This window comes from Barbus barbus (genome assembly GCF_936440315.1).
Source record: "Barbus barbus genome assembly, chromosome: 21".
Lineage (NCBI taxonomy): Eukaryota > Metazoa > Chordata > Actinopteri > Cypriniformes > Cyprinidae > Barbus > Barbus barbus.
In genome coordinates this window covers 24,533,624-24,561,083 of record NC_136749.1, presented here as the reverse complement: position 1 = coordinate 24,561,083, position 27,460 = coordinate 24,533,624, and the positions used below count along the sequence as shown (strand labels likewise).

The window sequence follows — 27,460 nt, the reverse complement described above, 5'->3', positions numbered from 1 at the left end:
TGTCCGTATTTGTGTTTCTCCTCATATGTGTTCAGACTTTAATTAGTTATTCATCAAAGTGTCACTGTAGTTTGTCTTGGAGTTTGAATCTACCCTGTCAACGTTTTGCCCGTCGCATTGGAAACCGAGCTCTATCTTACTTATCTCCTCGCGTAGCATTTAAACTTGTGAAAAGTTCGTATAATAATATAATAGCTACTTAATTTAATGAGGCGTAGTATTTATATAGAGCAAACTATGACTAGTGCTAGTCATGTGATTAGGGTTTCGGAACGGTGCAAAGGCGAAATCACGGATGAGAAAAAGTAAACAGGACCGTTTTCTCTCCCACCGGTATCATTAGCATGCTAGCCAACTAGCTTCTAGTATTCGCCTCAACTGTCTGAATAGTAACTTACAGCTGACCGGTTCTTTAGTACTGCTAACGCCTGACATGGTTTATTTACTGAAGTGTGATTTGACATTTACGCATTTTCCAGCGTACGTATACTCGAAATAGTTAAACATTAATAAATAATTGGAAAACAGTGGTTAAAATTTGAAAACTGGCGACGAAAGCTACTTTTTTGGTTAGCTTGCCGGCTAAATTTGGGGTGCTGATGTGTTCCTGCGAGAAAGTGGATTTTAACATCACTCCTCGTACTGTCGCCCGTTTGGTGTATGAGGCCGAACAGGAAAAAAACAATGGGGGTAATTCGTCCAATGGGAGGTAGGATTTATTATTATTATTATTGGTTTATTTATTATTTTTCTTTAATCTTATTATTAAATTAGGCTTGTTAAGTTCATAAAGTATCAGTCATTGATGTCCTTCATTCAGCTGAAGTATGACTTGATCATAAAAACGTTTTTATTTATCACACTGGTGGTTTTTATACCTATTGTGTGTGCAAATGAAAGTGTTAATAGCCCTAGTTTGATTTGTTCAAACAAAACCAAGACATGATTTAGCTTGTTCAAACAAGGGGAAGATCTTGTCCCTGCCTTTGATAAACGGCTGTCAGTCTTGTTCTGAAGCCTTTGTGAACAGTTCAGTTGGAGGTTTTCACAGGAATTGTTAATTTGCCAAAAATTCAGGAAGTTCTGCATAATTTCTCAACAGTTTAAAAGGTCAGGATTGATGACTGCTGATTTGGCTATGTTTGTCTATCCCTTGGTATGATAAGAGTGTGTTAGTACTATTTTGGGTCATGCTTTTTAAGTTGTATTTTGGAAAGTAGTTCTTTCTTTTGCTTGACTCTTATGGTAATTTCTTTGAGTTCAGGAAGGCATCTTTACTCTTAAAGAAAGTGAACAATAAAGAGGACACACTGTGTAGCTTGAGTATTGTGGTGGTTGACTTGTTTCAGCACGGCTCACCAGCTTGTGGTAACACTGACAGGAAAAACTGCTTAGTTGTGGGACCCTTGTCTTCTTTAACCACAGTAAACACTACACAATGTGCACAAATGTTCCAAGGTAAAACATGCAAAGCTGATAGTCAGGTGAGAAAAGAAAACAGATTTTCTATTTACATGTGCATTTCCATCGCTTTTCAAAATGTGTCATGTTCCCTTTGGAGGAAGTTCAGCAACATGATAATCTAATAACACAATAATAGGTAAAGCAGCTGTTCAGTCGTGGCCTAATGGATAGAGAGTTGGGCTTGTAACCCGAAGGTCGTGGGTTCGAGTCTCAGGTCCGGCAGGGATTGTAGGTGGGGGGAGTGAATAACCAACACTCTCTCCACCCTCAATACCACAACTGAGGTGAGACCCTTGAGCAAGGCATCGAACCCCCAACTGCTCCCCGGCTGCCCACTGCTCCGGGTGTGTGTTCACTACTGTGTGTACACTTGGATGGGTTAAATGCAGAGCACAAATTCCGAATATGGGTCACCACTTCCCCTTCCCTTAAATCAAAGGCAGTAGCTTGAGGTTCAGTGGCTTTTTTTGTTCTGGATTATAATCACGCTAACTCTGCAAGTTTTGGTTCATAGAGCTTGTAACCTTCATGTTAGTAGTTTAATTAAGTACTTTTAGCTTATATTCTCATCTATATCTAGAGGTGTTTCTCAAAGCTTTCAGGGGACAAATGATAAACAATCACCAAGTGACGGCTGCATTATACTGTAATCATGCAACGGTTACTCCACCCATACATTAATAACAGCTTTAAACACCACTTAGCCGGGTATGCAGGTTGTTGTTGTTGGATGATTTTATGTTTGTGTTGCTCTGAATCTGCTTTGTCAGTCATGATCTCATTTAGAGGAGTAATACCATAAGAATCTGGGAGGATATTGTCCAACAAGACTGTTCATTTAGTAGGAACATTTTTCAGCTCTTACATTTTCTTATAATTTTTTTTATAATTATGTGGAAATATATTAGGGGTGCAACCCAATGACCATTGAAAGTTTGAGGTCAGTAAGAATTTTTTTCAAGACATTTCATGTCACAAAACATTTCTTTTTTTTAATAAATGAACTTTTTGAACTTTGTTCATCAAAGAATCACGGTTTCCACAAAAATACAAAGCAGCTCAACAGCTTTAACAGTTTTTTTTCTTTGGTTAATAACAAATGTTTCATTAACACCACATCAGCATATTAGAATGATTTCATAATAATAATTTTCTTTTGGATTTTTGACCAAGCAATAATGCAGCCTTGGTGAGCATGAGAAACTTCTTTCAAAAACATCCTAAAATCTTACCAACCTCAAACGTTTGAATGTTAGTGTACATATACAGTAGATATAAGTTGTTATTTACATTTCCTAAATATATATGCATTTCGTTTTGAATCTCTTCCACATTTGGCCATTTTGTTAAAATAAAACTGTGACTCACTGTTAAAAATTAGTGTTAAATGATGGTAATACTGTATGCACATCCCTGAAAAACCATAATATTAAATAACTGATCTGTAAAGGTATGTTTTGGTTACAATATAAAGGAGCTCAAGTAACCTTTTTTTTTTAGTCTGTGGCTTGAATAAGTTAAAAACAAATACAGTTTTTCCCCTCTTCAGCAACATGATCTTATCATACCTGATGTGCGAATCATCATGATGAGATGGATTGCAAAACTGCATTTTTGTGAACTCTGCTTGTAGAAGAAAAGGGGCAGAGACTTTTTTGAAGGAAGCCTTTAGTAGCAGCAGAGAAACAGGAAGAAGATGGATTTGACATTTGCAAGCAAATTCGACTGCTCAAATGCTGGCTTTTTCTTTCCTTTGAAAATGACCTGCACAAGAGATGGCTTCACACTTTTATGTAAATTGTATTTCAGTGATGGCTCCACCCCATTTTTGAGTTCCTGCTGCAGGGGTTTATGCAGTATATACGCTGTACAGCTGTGAAGGAACCTTTCAGGACAGTGAGTTGTAATGGATGCAGACTTTTCCAAATGTCATCAGATTGTATTGCCATAATGGAATATTTATTTTGGAGTCTAGTGGAATTTCCAGACCACATGTAGAAGATTAGAGAGTAGGAAATATCTGGCATTTCTCAACACATGATTGCGTGTGATGAAACTTCCCTCAATGAAACTGTCAGTCTTGGACAATCCTGATGCAGAGAGGTTCTAGGTAATATACGAAAGTCTGTAGAATATGGCTGTGACACCACCTCCTGAAATCACCATAGCTGAGCCCATTTCCATTCCAATCCTCAATGTTCTCCCACCGTCGTCCGATACGGAGTCGTGGTCCTGCTCCCCAAGCCCACGGCCACACCGGTACCACACTCGCAGCCGAAACCGGGAGAAGAGAAGAGCCAAAGTGCCTCAAGAGGACATATCAAAGAACCGTTGGTATAACGTGCAAAGGAAGCGAGATAGGAGCCAAAGCCCCTCACATGCATCTCCATCGCCTCCAATGGTTTCTAATGTAGAAGAGGAAGAGCAGGGCAGCCCTTCTGTGCTTCTCCTACCACCATCCCACTCATGGTCACGGAGCTCCTCACCAGGCAGGCGCTCTCGCTGGTCTATCCGTAGCCTTCTCAGCAAGGACTCAGATTGTGACAGCTGCAGGTCAGTGTGTTCCCCCTCTTGCTTGTGCAGTCTGCAGCACTTCCTTATGCTGCGTATTTTTTTTTTTTTTTAAGTGCATCCATGCTAGATGCTCAGAGAGCTATTCCTGCAGGTGCAGTGAGAAGAGGTGGAGAAACACTCTGGTTAGGCATGAGATGTTTTTGGTTTTAAGACCCATGCTTATTAGCATTATCTTTTCCACAGATTAAGTTATCTTATTTTTCTTCGTTGGCATGTTGTGTATTTTTTTAATATTTAATTTAATTTAATTTTTCATTTCTTGATTTAAAGAAGTGTTTGTTTCACTTCCCTTCAGAGTCAAATTCAGAATTTGTTCAGAGTGCAATGCAGTTAAGCTCTATCAACAGTATTTGTCGTTTACCACAGGAAATAGGTTTGACTTGTTCCTTAGTTGCATTTATAAAGATGGTAAGAAACATGGTAACAGTAAGGCACACACACAGTGCAAGTAAATAAGTAATTATTTAAGTATGAAGTATTATACAGGTAATTTAATTAAGTGTTTAAAAATAACTGTTTTTGTATCCTTGAACACACCACACACATACATATGTGTGACCATATATATATATATATATATATATATATATATATATATATGTGTGTGTGTGTGTGTTTAATAGTATTTATTTAATATTATATAAAGATAAAACCACCAGTAATGCCACAAATTGATGATGTTTTTGAAATGATGCAGAACATTCTTTCAAAGTAAATGAAAATGCAAGTGTTCCCTAGTAAACTGGCTTTATTCAATCTACACTAGAAATATGGCCCAACTCTTGCTGTAACAGTACATACATGCATATAAACACTGTGCTTTATTGCTTGTTATAATTACAGTGAATTTGTCCAGAAATATTTCCAGGGACCAAATTAAACAGTGAGTCCTGAAACACTGTAATTAGGTGAGGTTTATTGAGTCCTTTTCATTAAGTAACAAGAAAGATGATAGAGTGACAGAAAGAGACCACAGAGAACGAGTGCTCTTGGCAGTGGAGAGATGGAGGCGGGGCTGTAACTGAGCCGTCTGGCTCTCGTACACTTGACATCACTATTACCCAGTGGGAGTGTTACGCCTTTTCTGGTGATGTCACTGCTGCCCAATTAGAAGCCGCTGTTTTGATGCTGCAGTGAAGACTGTCAGCCAGTGAAAAGACTAGCTTAGAGAGCGAAAGGTGTTTTATGCACGCCACATGAACAGCTGTGCCCTTGTCCTTCTCATCTATCAACCGGCTTGACTTAGTTCTTTCTGTTTTGTTGCTCAGCCATTTCAAAGACTAGCCTATTCTGATGTTTTACAAAGTTTTGGATACTGTTTAGCAAGTGCTTATTTATTTATTAGCTTACTAGAACCTTAAACCTTGCAATTAGGCAGCAGCTCTGAACACAATCCTTGTTAGTCTGAAAACAAACAAAATGCATTTTTATGGCTATGAATTATCACCCTTGAAATGATTTAGAGACATGCACGAATGAGTATTACAGTATGAATCATTTACATCTGATGAATCCATCCTTCCTTTATTTGTAGACGGATCTGTGTAATCTAAAGTTCAAAAGGGTAAAGCCTGTTTATTGCTCACTTGCATTAATCGTTTTTGCTGACTGTAGAATGGGCCTTGTTTGTTTAGCAGCATCTGTAGGTTGTTTATCTGTCCAAAATCAATGCAATTTCCTGACATGCAAGTTTGCACAGCATCTGAATGGCAAGAGCCCAGTTCCAGGCTCCAATGTAATGTGAATGACATTAACTATATTATAATTGTTTAATTTTATCTATCACCTCCTAATATAGCATGAATAGAGGATTATAATTGCCTGTTTAAACCTCTGTTCAACCCATGCACTTTGCCTGTAGTTCACCCTGTTTACATCAGTTGCTTCTTAAGTCTGAAGATTTCATTTGTCTAAGCCTCTTTGGGGTGCTTTGGCCTTTTTGACCATGATGTACTTGTGGTCCTGTGTGCCATATGTCAATATATAAACTTGAGATCCTTTTAGGAGACTTGATTAGTGCTGCATTTCTCAGATCGCACACATTTTAAGTTCTGTTCCCTACAGATACATGTGATTGCAAAAATAGATTGACTTGCTTTGAGCTTCAAAACCTCAATCCTAGTGGATTATTGCACAGGAAGAGCATTTTCTGTGTTTGATCAATGCCACTAAAACCTCAGAAGTAAAAGGTAGAGTGACATTGATCGCCCCATTTCCTGAGGTTAACAAAACACTTGTTGTACATAATTGACTTGCATCTGTAATGTACTGTATTTTCCAGAAAATAAGTTGCATCTAAATATAAATTGCACTGGGTCAAAATTGCATTATTACAATCTTTTTTTTTTTTTTTTTTACTATATTCATAAATAATATAAAATCAGTATGATTTAATTCCCCTCATTCACAACAAATCATTTTAAATTTACTGAAACTACCAGTGTATTGGAATATTATTTGGAATGAGACGCAGCACATTTCAGATGATTAAAAATGGTGGTGGTGATGGCGCAGTGGATAAGACACATGCCTTTGGTGTGAGAGACCCGGGTTCGAATCCACTGTGAGACACCAATGTGTCCCTGACCAAGACACTTAACCCCTAGTTGCTCCAGAGGCGTGTGACCTCTGACATATATAGCAATTGTAAGTCGCTTTGGATAAAAGCGTCAGCTAAATTAATAAATGTAAATGTAAAATGTAAATGTAAAAAAAGACAATTTATATTTCAGAAAATACGGCATTATGTTTTCAATCTGACCCCATTGCCGCAACCCTTTTTAAAATATTAATAACGATGTTTAGAGCAAAATTGGTACATTTTACATTTATTTATTTACTTTTATCAATTGCCATAATGGCTGCATATGATTTAGGATCCTAACTTGGCGTTTTTTTGACATGCAAATCTGTATTTGTTTATCTATATGTCTTGGCCTCCCGTCACCCTTCTTACTGAGATTATGGCAGCCTCTCCCAGGAAAACAGATTATGGAGATGGCCGGACCTCTGAGGATTATTATGGACTGTACTGTCTCTATGCAAACTGGGACTGGGAAGCCAGGTTTCCAGTTTTTGATACTGAGATTGATTCCCTTAATTTGAATAACTTTGTTTCCTTACCAGCTCCAGGCGCTCAGTCCATCAGCAAAGCATTTCAATCAAGTTTTACTGACTCCAGTGCTTTCACATCAACTCTAAGGATAACCCCCTATGGTCTGGGTGGTAAAGAGAGGGCCACTGCCTCAAACGGTGTTGATTCCCTCCTCCACACAGTACATCCTCTTTTCTCCTCCCCCTCCCTCTCTTACCCAGTGTGTAGGTTGCTGTAGGATAGCTGGAGCGCTCATGGTGGAGACCTCTGTGGTCGTTACGTTTTACAGGGGGTCCGGTACCTCTTTTGGGATGGTGATGTTGAACGATCGCGTTCTGTTGGACTAGAACGGGCTGCGGATGAACAGAGGACGCAGTGTCTTCAATGCATTCGGCTAGTTAATCTGAATGTACCGTACCGTCTGTTGTGTCGGCACAGTGCCATATTGAGAGGCTACAGTAAAATAAACGTGGGCATCACGCATTGAACTGAGAAAACACCCAATGACATGTTCGAGTAAGTAGCAAATGGGTTAGTTATTTTATGCAATGCATGCATATTGATGTTGTTTCTACAAAAGCGTATGCTAATGTTGTTTAACCGTTCACTTTTATCGGTTGTTCTTGCATCACAGTGCAGTAGTGGGTTGTTAAATCGTTAACACGCGTGCAACTGCGATTGCATCCCTAAACCGCACTGATGAAATCGACATTCTGTGTGTGTGATCTGTCCCGGTGTGCACATGCACGTTCAGCACTGAGGTTTAGATTGGCGCCGTGCTGTATTTTTACTTTGTGCACGTTCTGCATGCAGATCCCATCTTCGTTATGCCTTTACTTTATTTAAATTACAAAAATGCATGCATTTTTTGCACATTTGCATTGTTTTACGCAGTGTAGATGTCAGCATCGGAAGCACGCGGCATTAGTATTTTTTTAGCTTCAGCATTAGACCGCCCATTCATTCTGTTGGCATTTGCTGTAGCGATGTCCGATTCGTTTGAGTCGTATCTTTTGAATGAATCGTTCGAACCGGTCCATCAAATCGGACCGAACGATTTGTTCACAATATTAACTGAATCGTCCCAAACGGTTCTCGAGTCAACAACAACTGATTCATTGAGCTAAGAACACATATCCGATTCGTGATGTGTCGAGAATCGATGAGTGAGTAGATAGAAAGAGCATTTGGAGTAAAGCGCGGATTTAAATAATATACCAACAATGACTTATTAACAAATTCAATGTTCTGATGAAATGTAATCAATCTGATTTATTTGATTAAATGACAATGTTATCAACACACGCCTAAGAAACGAAGTGGCTGTCAATAAATAACATTTATGATTAAGTAATGACGCAATAGAATCACTGAATCGTTTTTTGAATCGGTTCATCAAAACGAAAGAACCAGTTAACTTAAATTGATTTTTCCATCAGTAATTTGCTTTGAAATGAGTCTTACTGTTAAAAAGTTGTTACTCTTAAACATTAGGTCAGAAAGCCAATGAGTGGCATTTATTCTGGCTATTGTTAGGATATTATTGGGATTGCATGCTGTTTTACTGCTCTTTCGCTTTTGCTAGGATCTGTGTGACTGGATTTGCTGGCACATAAAGCGACTATACTTGCTCATTCCTTTTGGTTGCTTATATTTCACATTTGAAGCCACCAGACCAACAAGTTAAGTGAGAAGTGTGTTCTCATGATCTTGCTGTGTTACCTTGGAGACTCCGATATTTGCCCCCCTCCCTCATTCCCTCTGTTACCAAGACAACGTGAGACTGGGATCCAAGCAGATATGAACAGGCAGAGGCCAAAGTTGTTAAAGATAAAGTACAGTAATCAGTAAGACCTTATTGATGATTTGATCAAGTGTAGCGGAAGAGAAGTAGAATTAAACTCTGATTATTTATCTAGCAAGAGGTATCTTTTCATTATCATTTCTGTGACACAATATTTATATTAATGCTTGATCAGTATAGGTTTTTCAATTTGGGATTTCTAAATTTTACGTTCGGTCCCTCCCAAATCTGGGTATTTGGTTACCTCCTTGCAAAATGCCACAATGATATTTTTAGTAAGGGTCTGTTGTTGGTTGTTACGCCATTGTTTTCTGTGACTCTTCATCTTCTCATCTTCCAGCAGGTGTGTCTAATCGATGTCCTGAAGTGTGACTGTCCGTTAATGTATTTTTATGGTATTTTGCAGGATAGTTTCAAAAACTTTCTTGCACTGAACATTCAGTTTGAACTGACTGAACTCATCCACTCAAATGCATTACATACAGGAAAACTCATGGTAAAGGCAGAATATTTTTTTGATATTTCAAATGTAGTTCTGACATTAGTTGATTTCCATTGATGTTGTAGCCTTTGATGGTTTGCATTCTCTCTTATGTTGTAGCAAGTATTATTGGGGGAATTATTAAATATACACAATATATTCTTTACAATTTAATGCTTGTTATTTGACCTTGATCACATTCTCTAAATGTTAAAATCATTAGTTTTGTGATCCTTTGTTGTTTTGAGGCTCCCTTTTAAAGACGGCAGCCAGTTTTCATATATTTTTGTAAAATATCTGTTGGTAAGCATTGCTGTTTAGTAGTATATATTGTTATATTGATGCATGTGAATGATGCATCATTATTTTTCCTGGTATTTAATGGCCATTTAGTGTAAAATATAGCTTGATTATTTTTAAATACTGTTTTTGTTCTTAAACATTGTGAATCCATATGATGACATGGACAAACAATCCATTTGAGTCATTTCATACTATATATATATATATATATATATATATATATATAACTATATAGTTTTTATCTGTTTTTGCTGTATCATCCAACCATAGTAAGAACAACTGGTATTAAGAATTGATTTCACATGCCTTAAAGCCACTATCAGCACTCCTTTGACGAAACAGGTCTCATATGTCTGGTATTTAAATGTCTCATCAGACTGATCAAATGCTGGTGAACAGATAAGGCTTTGTGTTTGTGTACAGAAGCCTCTATCTGTGTTGTCACCTTTTTACTGGAACAGGAATGGAACGCTACTATGGAAACGATTGTTATTCATATAAATACACTCTTTATCCTTGGGCTCAGACCTGAACTCTTAATATAGGACCCATCCTGGATGTTCTTTCGGTTTGTTCATAAGTATGCTAGCTGAAATTCTTCAGAATATCAGCTTGATTGTGTTTAAAAATCTCTTAGAAACTAGAGTTGCTACTTAACTTGCATACTGTTTGTTGTAAGCCAGAATCAGTTAGTTGTAATCAATACATGCTATTTGGTAAATAGTGGATAAATCTTGTCCTTTCTGCCGTTTCCTTGTGCATGACCCAGTTGGCCTTTAAGGGCGGTTGAAGCACAGTGCTGAAATGCCAGATGACTGTCTGTGCCTCCTCTCTGACCTTACTTCTTCTCCGCCTGCAGTACAGCCAGTAATTCTCCGCGCAGTACTCCCGGCAGCTCGCCCTCCCTGCGCCGCCGTGTGCTGGGAGGCAGAGCCAGCGAAGGGGAGACGGGCGGGGACAGAAGTGCTGGAGGTTCAGAGAGCCCCCTGCCTCCTATTCCCTCCTCATCCACCTCCTCCTACCCACTCACGGCCCGACACTTCTCCCGCAATGCCAAGGTAAGCCACGTTCAAATGTCTGAATATCATCTAAATGTCTGATATGACAAGCGCTTGCTCTTCCACCCATATACTGAGCACTATGTTGCTGTTCTTTTCTGAATGAATAAGGCAGGAGGAATGCTAGTGTTGCAAACATTTATTTAGAAATTGTTATGAAAGATAATATGGTGCAATATTCTGAAATATTATTACAAAAACTATTTCTATTTGAATACATTTTAATTAGTAATTTATTCCTGTGATGGCAAAGCTGAATATTAAGAAATATTAAGCAGCACAACTGTTTTCAGCATTGGTAATAATGGAAATGTTTCTTGAGAAGCAATATTAGAATGATTTTTGAAGGATCAAGTGACACTGAAGACAGGAGTTTTGTTGCTCAAAATTCAGCTTTGCCATCACAGGCATAAATCGATTTTTTTAAATATTTCAATAGAAATGTTATTTTATAAATTATTATATTAGTTTTATTTCATGAATTGTAATAATATTTCACAATATTATAATTATGTTCTGTATTTTGAACAACTAAATGCAGTCTTGGTGAGCATAAGATACTTTTCTCAAAAACACGAAAAACTCAAGATTCCAAAAGTTTTAGGTTTGACCAGTAGTGTACATCAGGGATTGACTGGGCATAAAATCTACATTGCATATTTTCAGTCAAGTTTGTAGTCAAAGTCCTGAAACCAGGCAGCATTCACTGGTTAAATAATCTGTTAATTATTTAATTAATTAATTCTGCACAATACCAAGAATGTGTATTACGAAAGTAAATGGGACCAATTTTTGATTGTTTTGTTGACATGTTTATGTAGTAATTCATTGTATCCTCTCCTCTTTGTTTCAGAAAATGCAGAGCTGGTATAATGTAAGTATCCTGGGGTCTTGGGAAGTTCACACCTCAGTGCTTTTGCTGACAGTGCTGTTTTATTCCGCTCACATCTCTCTCTGATGTACAGGTTCTCAGCCCTACATACAAACAGAGGAATGAAGACTTCCGTAAACTCTTTAAAAAGCTGCCTGATACAGAGCGTCTCATAGTGGGTGAGTGTCACTACTTCACGAGTAAAGCCAGTGAATATAATGAGTGAAATTTTAAGTGCAGCACCGTGTGATGATCACATGGCTTCTGGTTGTGTTCATTTTATGTTGTTTTCTATTTAGACTACTCATGTGCACTGCAGAGGGACATTCTGCTCCAGGGCCGTCTCTACCTTTCAGAGAACTGGCTCTGCTTCTATAGTAATATCTTCCGATGGGAGACTACGGTAATTACTGAAAACATTGACTTTTGCTGCAACAACTAATCGATAATGATCAATATTGACAATAATCAGCAATGAATTTCATAATTTATTAGGTGCAGGGCTCGCAAAATCGCTAGCCCGACATCCCTGGGCTATTGTGTTTTCCAGTCAGGCTACCAAAATGTATCACTGCCCTGCTCGACGGGCTACCTTAAATACAGGGCTCCCATGCAATGTTCCCTCTAAGCTGAGCACGCGTGCGACTGTGCTCTTCTTCCACCGCGGCCGCTCAAAAGAAATAATGTGCCTCGCGCACACAAAAAATGAGTTGGGAAGCCATTTAATTGAATGCCGCCAGTAAAAGGGAAAGAATAGCAATGCTCGGGCAAACCGCTATAGAGCTGATGTCACGACAGAGTTAGAGCCGGTGAATGCGGTTTACAGGTTTCATAGAAAGAGAACGATATGCACCAAATGAGTCACTGTAGAAACTGAAAACTTCAATGGTTGCGGTGCGCTCAACACAAGAGACAACGCAAGCGCAATGACATGTGAAATAAAACGTCCTCATGTATTAAAGAAGAGTTCCTTGATTAAGTGAAATAGTGGAGGATGGGCAAAGAACGGTAACAAAACTCTGAAACATGTACAGTCACACACAAGTGTATTGTACAAACTGTACTTCATAACGATGTTTAGACAGCTATAGAAGAATTCATATGTTCACGTTTTTTTATATATTTAACAGATCTCAGCTTAAGTTTTGCTTCTGTTTGTACTCTATTATATTCTGTTCTATCAATTTAAATAGTTTGTTTTGATAATATATTATCTTAGGGTTATATTATAAACCTGATAAATAATTGACCTTGTTTTTGAGTTTTTGACTTTGAGTCTCTTGCTCATCAAGGCTATATTCATTTCAAAAATACAGAAAAAACAGTGATATAGTGAAATATTATTGCAATTTCTAATATTGGTTTCCTATTTTAATACCTATACTTTAAAATAGCATTTATTCCTGTGATCAAAGCTGGATTTTCAGCATCATTACTCCAGTCTTCAGTGACCCATGATCCTTCAGAAATCATTCTAATATGCTGATTTATTATCAGTGTTGAAACTGTTGTGCTGCTTAATATTTTTTTGGAACCTGTTACGTTTTTCTTTGATTCTTTGATTAATGAAAAGTTTAAAAGAACAGAATTTATTCAAAATATAAATATTTTCTAACAAGTCTTTACTATCAATTTTATCCATTTAACACATCCTTGCTGAATAAAGTTTAACTTTCTGAATAAGTATCTTTAAAAATGAAAGAAAACACTAAACGCTGTTCTTTTTAACTTTTTTTTTTTTTTTTTTTAAATACCACTGGTCCCAAAAAATACAGTATATAAAAAAATTAAATTGGTGCCCGAAATGTCCGGCCAATAGAGAAAGGTTTTGCTCAGCAAGAAAAAAAATTAGAGGGAACATTGCTCCCACGGGTCCTTAAATTTGATAACTAAATTGAAGAGTTTTTAAGGCCTTAGACAGGATTACATACATTAAATGGTATAAGTAAGAATTTTCCAAATTGCCTTAAATAGATTTTTAAGATTTCTGCAGATACCTTGTAAATAGTCAAATAAAACTCTTTCCTTGATATTCGCTGATATTTGTGTATTGAAAATGTTTTTGATTGACATTTATCGTCTTTATTTTATTTGGGAAAGTTAAATTAATTTTTTTTTTTTTTTGAAAGTCTCTTAAGCTCACCAAGGCATTTATTTATTAAAAAATACAGTAAAAACAGTAATATTGTGAAATATTATTACAGTTTTACTGCATAACTTCTATTTAATATTTTTTTAAATATAATTTATTCCTGTGAATTTTCAGCAGCCATTACTCAAGAAATCCTTCTAATATGCTCATAAATCTGCTCAAGAAATGTTTTTATTGTCATCAATGTTGAAAACAGTTGTGTACTTTTCTTTTTCTTTATTTCAGGATTCTTTGATTTAAAAGTTCAAAAGAACAGCATGTTTTTGAAATCGAAATTGTAACAAATGATTGAAATATCTTTTTTTGATCAATTTAATACACCCATTGCTGAATAAAAGTATTAATTTCTTACTGACCGAAAACATTTTCATGGTAGTTCATAGATGTTAATTTGTGCAACCTTTACTGTGGTCCGTTATTTATAAATCCTTCATATTCTTTCTATCTCTATATATCACCAGATAACCATACTGCTGAAAGATGTGACCAGTCTGACCAAGGAGAAGACGGCCAAGCTCATCCCCAATGCCATCCAAATTAGCACTGAACACGAGAAGGTACCGCACTGCAGACATCGGATATGCATGCTAAAATTACCATTAATGGAATTCTTTTGGTAGCTGCATTTTGAACCTCCTAAATCAAGACAATAAATACTCTGCCTTGGATTAAAATCCGGTTTTGCATTCGTCAGCACTTCTTTACGTCATTTGGGGCAAGAGATCGCAGCTACATGATGATCTTCAGACTATGGCAGAATGCACTGATGGATAAGGTGAGAATCGCACTATTGACAGTGCGTATTTTATCTGTATAAAAGACACAACCATCTGAAGTCTTCTGTCAGAATCGGTGTTGTATGTTTGTTGGTGTGTAGGCAATTTCATTTGGCAGGCAAACAACATCGCTTGGCAATTGTCCATAATAATTAGCACTTGGCAAAATGCAGGTGGTGACTACAGATGCATTGCAATGCACAGATACTGCATCTTCTGCAAGCTTGTCTGTTAGAACTGAACACTAATATAAAGCTACTGCGGCTTATATTGTTGCAGCAAACAACTGCTACTTTTGTTAAATCGTTTTCTTGTGGTTTTAGTAAAAAAATATTTTAAAAATATAGTTGCATTGCAGTGAACTTGGATGAAACGCTGAACAAAGTCAGTGGGAATGTTGTCAATCTGCAATTAAAATGAAGTGAAAATAACTAATAAATAAATCCTGTCGTTTTTACAGAAGGAATAATTCTCTAAAAATACAGCAAAAATATAAACATCTTTACAAAGCAACCTATATGTTTTACAGTTTTTTTTACATTTAATAGTACTTAAATATTATTAATTAAAAGTCTTTAAAAGTTAGAAAACATTTAATTAAAAGTTTTTTTTTTTACTGTAGAATTTGTAGTGTGTTAAAATTAAAATATATATTTTTTACAGTGTTCTATTTCAACCAATTTTGTTACGCATTTTTTGACCTTATTGCGCTGATAACTAATAGCCTTAACAAAATAATTGATGTCATAAAATGGTACTTTAAAGTTATAAATGCTGTATCACTTCCTCTGCTGCCTCACAGAAATGGAGTTAAAGCAGTCTTTAGCCTGGAAGTGCCCCACACTGAGGTTTCTGTTTCTTCTGTTTCTCCTTCACAGACTCTGTCTCCTAAAGAGCTATGGCACATCGTTCACCAGTGTTACGGCACTGAGCTGGGGCTCACTAGTGAAGATGATGACTACGTCTCCCCTACTGCTGAACATATGAACGGCCTGCTGTGAGTCCACACTGAGAGGAATCTGTTTATGATATTTTATTTATTAAATTTACCTTAGAACACAAGAACAGACAGAAGCTTACAGTGCACCTGTATCTATTTTTTTATTTATTTTTAGGTTTGAGCTCAAATAGGCTATATTATATACACTATTAGAATATAATTTTTTTTTATGTATTTTTTTAAATTTACCTAAAGATGCCATAGAATGCATTGATACAATATTTTAAATTGTTCTCTGATATCTACATAGAAGGTATGTGACTTAGGTAAGGGCAAAAATTCTCCAGAAACAGTTTTACATGTCCATTTACAACCCTAGGATTTCTCCCTAAATGAAATGGTCTGTTATTACCTTATTTGGAAGGGTCATGAATAATAATGTTGAGCTCTGCTCTGATTGGCTGTTTCACAGCGTGGCTCATTTCAGTAGCTCACACAGCAACCAGATCTCTACTGTCCAGAGTGAACGATGGAGAGATTAGGCAACCAACCTTTTATGTTTGAGCCTGTATCAGATGAAGGTACAGATTTTGAGAGATTTTGCAAGAATTTTTAGCATCCGTGGTATGAACATGATCGCTGTGAGCCGATGGTGGACTCGTTTTTGGACTTGTCTTTTTTTTTGACACTTTAGAAGTTAATAAAGTAGGACGTTGCAGTTTAGGATCAGCGATATCTTTATCTTATCTTAAAATCTTCTGCACGCACAAGATTTACATAAGAGGGAGGAAAGAATGGTGTTTGAGACTCACTGTATGTCATTTCCATGTACAGAACTCTTATTATTCAACTATGCCAAAGTAAATACAGTTTTCCATTCTATGGCACCTTAAGAACACAAGGAGAGACAGAAGGTGTATATTCAGTGTACCCTGTACTTATCCATCTAGCTATATTCATTTTATTTTTTAGCTTAAGATTGTCATGTATTTTATATTTCAAGTATTGCATTTCAAGTATTTCAATTTGCTGAATGTATACCTGTCTCTATGTATATTTTATAAAAAAATTTAGTTCAAAAGGGCATGATCTCATTTTAATATTTCCCTCAAAAGTCCACTTAGAATACCAGTAGGAAAGCATTTTAGTTTTACATTTTGCATGATAATTTTCCTCCTCCTTGTTGATCCTTGGCATTAAATTTAGAAGATACAGTTTATGCTACTGCATCTTCAGGCTTATATAAGTTTCTTTGTTTACTGCATAATTTGTTGTCATTGCTGCCAAGTTTATAAATACTGAATGGTTGATATGTAAACATTGTTGATATGTCAGCGTTTTTGCTGCTTTGGTCAGGGAGTTCTGAGTTCTGTACATTAGACTATAGCCCCGTTTCCACCACAGGAACTTTCCCCAGGAACTAGGGACTTTGGGCCGGTACTTGGTGTATTTCCACCGCAGGAACCAGGATCTAAATAAAGTTCCGGGTAAAAATTTGCCCCTCAGAAAGTCCCTGCTCGTGAGGTAGTACTTTTTCAAAGGTAGTACTTTCGGGTGCGGGACTAGGGCACTGAGCATGCTGATTGGTTTAGTTAGTTTACACAGCATTGTATTTCAACCACCATATAGTTGCATAATTTTTAAATATTACTGTTACTGTGTCATGAAATGTAATTTTAAAAGTATTTCAGGCGAGAATGTAGTTGTTTGAAACTCAAATCTGCGGTTTATTAATAAAGACAGTGCCTATTTGAAAATGTGCTTCGCCGATTTCAGAGACGTGAGCTCCACACGATCAGCAGGTGCTCAGTGCTCATGTTTCCCAACGAGAGCAGCCTCAACTCGGCTAGTCCTTCTGACATTTGCCGCTGATGTCTCTGTAGTTAAACTTAAGCTATAATTCGTTTTGGGTAAATCTAACAGGTAATCTTTGGTCTTTATTCTATTAATATGTTAAAATGAAAAGAAGAAATAGTGCTTGATATAATATTTCGTTTCATTGTAATATGTACGTTCCCTGAACTACATTTCTGAGGCTATTAATGTGTTTAAATGAAAACGAAAAGAGGCAGTGGTGTTTGATATCATATTTCGTCTTATTGTAAGGAAAATTGCAGTAAACAAGGCTAGCTGACTGACGTTATCAAGTACACTGATTATTTACCGGACTTGCGTCGTTCCGTCCGCGGCCTCACGCTCCCGATTCGAACTCGCAAAGTCCAAACTACTAAGGATGCAAGTCAGAAATTTGCGTACTTGGTATTGAGAAACGCGTGCAGACCTACGTCACTAGACTCTGGGGGTCTGGGGGAAAAAAAGTTCCTGGGACAAATTGTTCCAGGTAATTTCGGTGGAAAAGGGCTTATGACAACCCTGACACTTACATCTGTCTGTTTCTGTCTTGTAGGCCAGGTGAGGAGCCGGTCTCCGTCACTGACCTGCTGGATCTGGGTTCAGTGCCGGTGGCTCCGGTGGGCTCCTCTCCACCCTCATCTGCCTCAGTTCTTCCCTGCGCTTCAGGATCTTCACCTCCATCCTCCTCTTCCTCTTCCTGCCAGCCTGTGGAGGTTCCATCTACTCGGGCCAGCATCGAACCTGAGCCCAGTCCAACCAGCTCCCAGAGCTCATTGCTACCCACCACAAACACTGGAGCTGCCCCGTCCTCAACCGTAAGCGTGAAATACCTGTGAAATACCTGCCAGAGTGGTTATGCTAAAAGAACATTACAATGGAAGATTCATAGACCAAAAGGTTGCAGAAACCATTATAAACCCTGATTTATTGGGTTATTTTCTGACATAAATTATTTTAGAAATATGCTACTTGTGTACAGAGTAAAACTTGCTTGCAAGTCATTGTGATGTATGATTGCAATGAAAATTATTCTTTTGAATCAGTTCTTTTGAATTAATCTGAATACAAGTCAGTCTTAATGATTTATTAGTGAATCTGTTTGTAAATAACAATCAAAATTTAGTGAATAATCATAATGAAACTGAAACATTATCAGAGCAAATATTTTACACTCCTGGTCATGTATTTTAGTCTTTTATCCTTTTTAAATGGCATTATGTATGTTTTATTGTGATGTATTGTTTGTATGTCTATGACTTTAATGTGTTTTTTTTTATTTTATTTATGTACTATTATATAGTATTTATTGATATTTTATAATAGCTTTTTATTTTTACTAATATTTGAATAGCTTTTATTTTATATAGTTTGTTGTAATCATTTTATGTGATTTAGACATTTTAACGATAACACTAGTTTGAGAGTGTTTATTCTTTTTATAGGTCGTGGAAGAAGGCGCGGACAGCCAGTCAGAATCTGCCAATCAGTCACTTCAGTCTCCTCCCACTGTCCCACACAGCCTAGTTACCCTCTCGTCACTGGATATCACCAATGATGAAGAGCTCCCAACTGACCCCAGCAATTCCTCTGACACTCAGGAAGAGAGTGAGTGCTTGTATATCCTTCTTGTTTCCCACAGCAAACTGCCTGACCTTAATTAACCTTAATTTAAAACAAAAAGATTTTAGAGATTTGAAACCACTCTTTCTTTAGAGTAGGTAAATATGTGTCAAATAGCTATGTCCTTGATAAGGAGTCACGTTTAATCTCCACAGGCGAGGTGGAGTCTTTCTGTGCGGATCTCAGCGGCCGACTGCATATCAACACAGTTGTTCGCATGAGCGTGGACAAGCTCCACGACCTTCTGTTCTCAGACACTCACTTCATACAGCACCTCTTCTCACAGCGTCACTTCACCGGTCAGTTCAGGTTTAAAATTGCCGTTTTGTAACTTGAGTTTGCTACTCCTACATTGTTGCATTTTACTTTTTTATTCCCCTCAGCATACTTATTAAAATACTGCCCCTAGTGGACTGGAGTGCATTTAATCATTGACTGAATCATTGTTGCTGACTGTTCTATGCATGGCTGTTTTCTGCTGTTGTTATTGCCTTTTCCTGCAGCTTTCAGATCCCACGTGTCCTCTTTCCTCTTTCCCCCTCCCTTTTGCTCTTTTCGTGCTGGGTGTCCTATAGGGGCTTTTGGGCGGATAATGAGAACTCGACTATTTGGTTTCGCTGTGTTCTTTAGTATAAAATATCATAGCCTCATTCTTTTTTTTCCTTGGTAACTTTATCTGCTTTGTACAGCAAATAAATGTTGAAAATATTCATGGGAGATCAAGGAATGGTAGCGTGGATAGCACAGTGTGAGAAGTGTTTATTTTCTCATGTTGAGCTCTTTGTCTTTGTTATCTGCATGGATAATTGCCCCTTTCCCTGTGCCCCTGCAAGTGCTCTGACTGTAATCATCCACCCTTATTTTTCCCCGTCCTCTAACTGTTCTTTTCCTCTTTCTGCTCTCTCTCTCTCGTGTGTCATTGGTTCAGATCTCTCTGTGCACGAGTGGCAGCAGGACAGCAGCAGTGGGAACAGCAGTAGAGTTTTGAGTTACACCATCGCCATCAACAACCCGCTGGGCCCAAAAACTGCTCCTGTGGTGGAAACACAGGTGGGTCCATACAGATCTTTTGCTTTGTTTTTATCTCAGCTGTTCCTCAATCACCTTCATTCTTATTAAAGTGATTGTTCATGGTAAAATTAGAGTTTTGTCATTGTTTACTCACCATCATGTTGTCCTAAACCTGTGTGCATTTCTTTTCTTTTTTTTTTTTTTGGAAAACAGAAAAGGAGGAAGATTTTTTTGTTGTTTTTGTTTTTGTTTAGTTTTGGACCACAGTGACTTTCATTGCATGTACAAACTGTTTATGTGTCCCACTGAAGTAAGTTATAAAGGTTTGGAATGATGTGCTGGTGATCATTAATTTTTTTTGGTGAACTGTCCTCTCTGATAACACATAATAAATGCATCACATTTGGAAGAACACAGCCACAAAAATTAATAAGTAAAATGTTATCCCTGATCCTTCATACATTCAATACTATTTCACTAAAAAAAATAGGAAAAATATTATTGTTGTTGTTATGTAACAGTGCAACTGGAGATTGGCTGCTTTAATTTCTTCTTTTTCAAACATTAAACCACTAAGTTTTTTAATATAGTAGAAAAGGGCAGAGAGCCCTTAAATCTTCTCTCTTTTTTTTATTAAATCACGGCCTCTGTTGGTGATTTGATAATCACACTAAGCCATATCGTGCTTTCGTTTTTATTTTGATTAAACATTCAGCTCTAGTTAATATGAGTTAATGTTAACCTATTTACACGGTTTAAGTATAACTAGAAGTTCGTCCACCTAGAACAGCAGTTCCACCACTAAAATGACAGTTTATCTGCCTTTACAGCTCAAATAATACATATAAACATAAAGTGCTTAAAAACAGGCTACATGTTTCTGCTTTTTCATATTCCCAAATGCCAAAGACTTCCTTAATATGTGCATTAATGTTAAACAATTTTTGTTTTTACAAATTATAAATGATTTTTTTTCTGATAATCAACAGAATATCAAACATGCTGTTAATAAAGCTTGTACTGAACTCCGAACTTCTTTAATGATGGTTTTGTGTATTTTTGTAATGCTGCGCAGACTCTCCATAAGAGCAGCACCCGGGGGGAGTGTTACGTGGTGGACTCGGAGGTCATAACCTCAGGCATCCCCTACCAGGACTACTTCTACACTGTACACAGATACTGCCTCACCTCTGTCAACAAGCACAAGAGCCGCCTCAGGTAGAACTTCCTGACCATTGTTATGCACGTATTGTTATACTTCAAATGCAAACACCACTGAGGGAGCCATTGTGTGTGTGTCTGCAGGGTCTCGTCTGATATCTGCTACAGGAAGCAGCCGTGGAGTCTTGTGAAAGCTCTGATAGAGAAGAACACTTGGAGCGGCATTGAAGAGTATTACAGACACATGGGTGAGTAGTTTTTCGTCTCAGTGCAAACCTTGACTGTGACCTTGTTGCTAAAAACGATCCCATGTTCCTCGTCAGAGATGGAGGTGTGTAAGCTGGAAACGCTGTTACAGTCGGAAGTTTCTGTAGTGAGCACCGGGGAAGTGCCTTCCGCGGACTCCGCCAAGACTCCCCCCGGCCTGCGCAGACGCAAACGCAACTGTCCCAGACGAGCAGGAGAGCGGGAGAGAGAAAGGGACGGAGCGGGAGGAGGAGGCGGGGAGCGGGGCGACCGAGGAATTGGAGACGAGCACGAAAGGAGGGAAGCTGGTGAGTCAGTCGATGCAGGGGAGCACCAGAACTGAATTCATCAAGTCTGATTTAAGCGACCATGTGGAATGTGTTGACATCTAATGGCGGAATGCAGAATTGCTTTGACTGAACTAATCAGGGATGTGATTTTTCCATATTTATGCAGATTTCTGTCATTTCTGACCTTAGAAGACTTTAGAAGTATGACCCACGTGAATGACATAAATCTGAGGAAAAAAGAAATTAAGACAGCCATCAGTTTTAGCATTGTAATTTTACTGTTGCTCTGTAAAATAAATTATATTATTATTATTATTATTTTGGTGTACAGTATGCAATAGTAATGTATCTTTGATTTGTAATATAATTTAAAAACGTAATAAAATTTTTTTTTATTTAAATATATAATAACAATAATAATGTCATGCTTTTACTTGAATAAACATATGTATTATTCGACCTGAGAAGTATGACCTACGTGATCTGTGTAAATCTGACAAAAAAATTATATCTTAGTAATATGAAGAACATAAATAGTAGTATCATAATTTAACTGTTGTTCTATAAAATAAATTATTATTATTATTATTGTTACTCTTTTATTTTATAGTACATTAGTTATTGCGGTAATAGTATGTCTTTTAATGATTTATAATTAATAATTATATAATTTAATAAAGTAAAACTAATATTTTGAATATTAATTTAGATTCTCCTTTTTAAATGATTATTAAATAATATTTATTTAGCCATAAATATTACGATTGTAATTTAACTTAATTAACTTTGTTTTCCTATAAAATAAACAATAAAAATATGATTATTAATATTATTAAATAATTTTGATAAAGTAAAGGAATAAAACAAATTTTATAGTACATTGATCATACTGCAATAGTAACAAGTTTTTGAAGTGTTCAATAATTATAGAATTTGGTAAAATATATAATTCAGGCTTTCTTTCTGTTTTTGTCCTTATCTGATCATGTGCCTGCTAATGAGTCATTTTCCTGTTTTTCAGGTGCTCAGTATGTCAAATTAGGGGAGAGGTGGCGTGGAGCCGGCAATAACAACAATAGCATCTCCACCATCCTACTCATTGTGAGCTTCATGTGAGTGTTTTCACCTTTGGCAGTCTGTAAATATTACTCTGTGTGCATTTGTAATATCAGCGTTAATACAAACCGCTGTGTCATCTGGTCAGACTCACAAGATGAACAAGATTCAGTCTGAGACCGCCAGGTTGTCATCACTACAGTGGTGGCTTCTTTTTCTGATATCTGAAGAGCAGAGCCTACCATAATGACTGCCTCATTGGATAACACGTTTCGATAATGTTTATTTTTAAGGTCACAAAAAAAAAATTGTCATCTTTTACTGGTCCTCATGTCATTTGAAACCTGTACAGGTTTTTTTCTTCTGTGTGTTACGAAAAGATAAGTTTTTCTGTACAATGAAAGCAGATGGGGACTGGTACATTTTATTTTATTTTTTTCAGTAAATTGAGCAAATATCAACTTAAAATCAATATTGTTTCTCACAGAAAGCTATCATACAGTTTCAGAAAAATTGGAATATAGCATCCAAGTTATATAGACTACCTTTTAGAGCTTAACATCTCCAGTCCCCATCCACTTTCATTATACGAAGAGACATGCTACAAAATCTCATCTTTTAGGTTCCACTGAAGAAAAAAATCAATGCGACATGAGGCTGAGTATATGATATTAGAAATAATAAATATAAATACAAGTGAACTACATACTTCTGTGCATAGTAACATTGCATCCCGTTTAAAATAACACCAACATATAAGGAGTGTCACTTTTTCTGTTTCTCCCTTATTTTGCATACTAATGTCCTTGCCGATCCTCTTTCTCTCTCTCCTCTTGCTTTCCTCGCTTCCTCCTGCATATAGGATCTGTGTCAGGTAGAGCCTCTGTCTTTGAGCTTCAAGAAAAACGTGCACACACTTTTTCATCATTGATATTGCACCATCAAGTACAGATCTCTATATTGAAATCTCCTCTCTGTTCTTCCTTCAGTCTGGTTGTTCTGGTGGCTCTGAACATGATGCTCTTCTACAAACTCTGGGCGCTGGAACGGGCCGCACACACGCTGGAGACCTGGCACTCGTACTCGTTAACTGACAGGTATGGTAAAACTGAGTGGCTCCACACACACACACACACACACACACACACATGCTGCTTTTCAGCATGCTCATTCTGTACTGTTTCTCTGCGCAGTCCTCTGCCGCAGACAGCTGGAGAGTGGGCGCAGGTCCTGCAGCTCCAGAGGCAGTTCCACCAGGCCCAGATGAACAAATGGCAGCAGATCCTACAGTCTTCTGTCACACTTCTGGATCAGGTGTGTGCTTGAGCTGAACTTGAGATGTCTTCATCAGGCAGTTGAAACGCTGCATTTGCTGAAAACAAATTAGAAGTAATAACTGTCTGTCAATCAGTCTGTGAATATTTAGTCTTTTTATTACTTTTTCATGAGATTGTGTCCATTTTGAGTTGGAAGCACATGCTTTTTCTATAATTCTGTATTGAATCAGAACAACATGACTAGAAAACATGACCAGAATAGATAACATGACCAGCACACCAACACTTTTACAATGTTTCTCAGTATTGGGTACTTTTTAGGAGTTAAAGACAACACAAAATTGATTTTGATAGTTTTGGTCATTTTTGTTCATGGCTATATTGATTTAAGTTGAAATTGCTGTATTGTTTTAGACAACAGAGAGCGTCGAGTGATGAGAAACATCAAACTAGCAAAGTTTTTTGAGTCGAAAATACAAATATTTGACTGCAGAATGCTAAGATTGACCAATCAGAATAAAGCATTTCAGAGTAACGTGACAGTTTTAGCATATTTCCAAATGAAACGGAATATTAAGCAGGAAATAATGTTGGGAGTGATTTGAGTTTATTCAGATTTGAGCTGTTATTGCATGAAGTAAAATACATTTCAGAGGTAAAAAATAAAAGGATTAATTTGTCTTTGGAATGAAAAATTTAGTGACAGAATGAAAACAATTGAGGCTTCTTTGACAGAAATTTCTTCTGCCCAACCATGTTGAAGTTTCTTTTAGTATTATTCATGATTGTTACCCATTAAATTAATACGCTTGATAAAAAAAATAATGACAGATTAATAATATTGTTTTGAAATTACTTTTCTAATTATTATTATCCAAATAATTTTTATCCATAATTGTGTTTTTGGGGACTCATGTTAAATTTATAATAATTTTCTTACTATTCCTTGCAATTTAACATTCATAAATATCCATTTTCAAAGAAAATGCTTTCTTTTTTAATTTCAAGAAGAATGTTGAGATATATTTGAATTTATTTAATGAACTGTAAAAATCCAATTGCTTCTGTGGCATAAATATATTCTGATTAAAATATTATAATATGTTTTATACTATTTCAGAATTTCATGTATTATAATCAACTTAGAATATTAGGTTTATTGACTTCATGCTTGTAACAGAGAGAAAGATATTACATTTTAATTGAATATCATAAAAACAATCTCTAGTTCCTCTTGAAAAAAGCATAAACCAGACTTAAGCTGATTTGCTGGACTTTTAAACTTGTTTAAGATGGTTTTCTAGTCTGGCCAAGCTGGTCATCAGCTGGTTTAGTCGGGAGGCCAGTTTGTCTCTCTGAAAAGTGCCAAAACCCCCTGTCAAAAACAGACCTGTATGACCAGGCAGGAGCAACCAATCAGCTTAGACTTAGGATATTGGCTTTCATATCTTTCAGCAAGGGTTTCTTTATGATAAATCTTGTACAAATAAGACAAAACTAATTTATTATGAAAACAAAAAGGGTATGATTGATTTGATTTTATCTTGTTTTTAATGCGGCGTGTCCTCTCTCATGTAGATGAAACAGTCTCTGGAGAAGCTCCACAGAGGAATGATCACACCTGAGGCGCAGCAGGAGTCTGAATCAGAACCAGAACCAGAAACACTGATGGATCAGTGAGAGCATATGGTAACCCCCTCACCCTACCGTTTACAGACTGTGGACCCCGTAACATAGCCGTCCACGAGGGGCCAAATCATGGACGGGAGACGGTGCTCAACTCAATGACATTAATGTTGGGATTGATGTGAGTATCTTCTAGATCACCCTTGTGTCCCAGCAGCAGCTACAGGACTTTATACTAGCTGTATAAAACACATTCAACTCTTTTATCAATCGGAAAACTATGAACTCTGGGTCTGAAGCAATAACACACATTTACGGGAGCGTCTGTGACTTACAGCTGTGCTGCATCTTGAGCCGTTTGGTCCGTACTGCGTGAATTTCATCATGGACCTTTCAAAAAAGAGCTTGGGAGGCATGCGCTAAAGATTTCAAAGAGGGAAATGTCTGAAATCAGCCTCCAAGAGACCTCTCAATTTCACAAATGTTATTTTTATTTCTTCATGGGAGAGAAATTTCAGTTTTCTCTTGCGTTACTGTTTTGCTGATTTCAGTGCTGTTACTGAAAGTCGTTTAAAGTGTGTCAGACCATTGCAGTATTTATTTAATAGACTTGAATTACAGTCTAACGTCATTGTGTTTCTGCTAAAACAAGGACCAATGTAGAAATGGGTGGAACGAGTGGTAGGAATATGAATTCCCATATTAGCAATAATCATGTGGAAAAATTGTAATGGACAATTAAAAGTTAATCTATAAGACAGAATGCAAAAAGTAAAAAGTCAAACTTTTACTTAGGGTAGAGTACCAGAGTGAAGATTGTTTTACAATTTTAACCATTTCTTCTTTCTCCCTAATGTTTTAGTTATCATTTTTGTTTTAAATCCCTGTGTATTTATGACTTAGGGGTGAAAGGAGCTGTGTTGTGTAGTTGAGGTGTCAAGAAACTTGTGGAGTTTCACTGGAATCAAACTTGAACTGTTCAGGGTTACTATTAGCTTGAGCAGCTGACGTGCACACAGATTGAAGAACTTCAGTCGTTCCTCAGGCTGGACGTTTGAGACCAACCAGAACTCAAGCTCAGGACCATTGTCATTTCGCTTAACACTGTAGGTCAGTCTCACACAGTCTCTCACACATGTCTCTTTCACCTCAATTCTTTTTTGTATTGTGGCATTTTTATGACAATAAAGCACCGCTCATAATTTTTATTTAAATTTTTACTACTCTAATGCAATAATGAAAATCATCCTGTGCAGACAATTAGCTTACATTAAGCATAATTTAGAAACTGTAAAACAAATACCGTCAGATGGTATAAATAATATATTAATTATCCTCAGGTATGGGAATTGAAATCAAAAGAATGTCACAATGCAAAAAAAGTATTGGTTTTAATGGGAAATGTGATGTGCGTGTTCTTGGTGAGATTCACCTAGAGGCTGCGAGTTGGATTTTTTTGGTCCTTTGTTTCATTTGGACTGTCTGTTACTGATGTCCCCTGTCCAGCCATTTAATTTCTGTCCCTGTATGTGTCGTCTCACTCTGTCGTGCCCTTCAGCCTCAGTGATCTCTCCCTTCTCTGAGCGTGTTATCAGAGTGTGTGTGTGTGTGTGTGTGTGTGTGTCTGTCTGTCTGTCTGCGGGCGCTGCTGTGCAAAGCCCTTGCTCTGAGTGACAAAAGTGTGTGCTATTTATTCGGGTCAGGGAGGGAGAGAGTGAAGGTGGGATGTATTGTATAGACACGATTGTAAAGATGACTTGTGACGGTCACAAATGTGTAATAAAAAATGCCAAAAAATTGTA

General features: G+C 37.1%; 1 protein-coding gene across 2 annotated transcripts; it reads left to right on the top strand.

The window, feature by feature from the left end:
* The first annotated feature begins 111 nt into the window (after window positions 1-111).
* On the top strand, window positions 112-27,460 carry LOC306887254 (protein Aster-A-like). Of its 2 annotated transcripts, none has more exons than XM_079444863.1 (19): window positions 112-709; window positions 10,580-10,778; window positions 11,632-11,652; window positions 11,744-11,828; window positions 11,949-12,052; window positions 14,263-14,358; window positions 14,496-14,576; window positions 15,456-15,574; window positions 17,925-18,186; window positions 18,814-18,976; window positions 19,147-19,290; window positions 19,920-20,041; window positions 21,078-21,220; window positions 21,308-21,411; window positions 21,487-21,717; window positions 22,721-22,811; window positions 23,745-23,852; window positions 23,949-24,069; window positions 25,611-27,460. In XM_079444863.1, exons 1-19 carry the CDS (start codon window positions 600-602, stop codon window positions 25,710-25,712), a joined length of 2,406 nt encoding a protein of 801 aa, XP_079300989.1. In that variant the 5' UTR covers window positions 112-599; the 3' UTR covers window positions 25,713-27,460. The 2 variants fall into 2 exon arrangements, with proteins under 2 accessions (XP_079300989.1, XP_079300990.1); XM_079444864.1 differs by lacking the exon at window positions 112-709 and adding an exon at window positions 7,348-7,648.

Bases quoted from the DNA above. Each gene is read 5' to 3' on its own strand.
- LOC306887254 (XM_079444863.1), top strand. From the start codon at position 600: ATGTGTTCCTGCGAGAAAGTGGATTTTAACATCACTCCTCGTACTGTC. The intron at 12,053-14,262 runs GTAATTACTGAA...ATATATCACCAG, and splicing joins TCTTCCGATGGGAGACTACG to ATAACCATACTGCTGAAAGA. The intron at 18,187-18,813 runs GTAAGCGTGAAA...TTCTTTTTATAG, and splicing joins GAGCTGCCCCGTCCTCAACC to GTCGTGGAAGAAGGCGCGGA.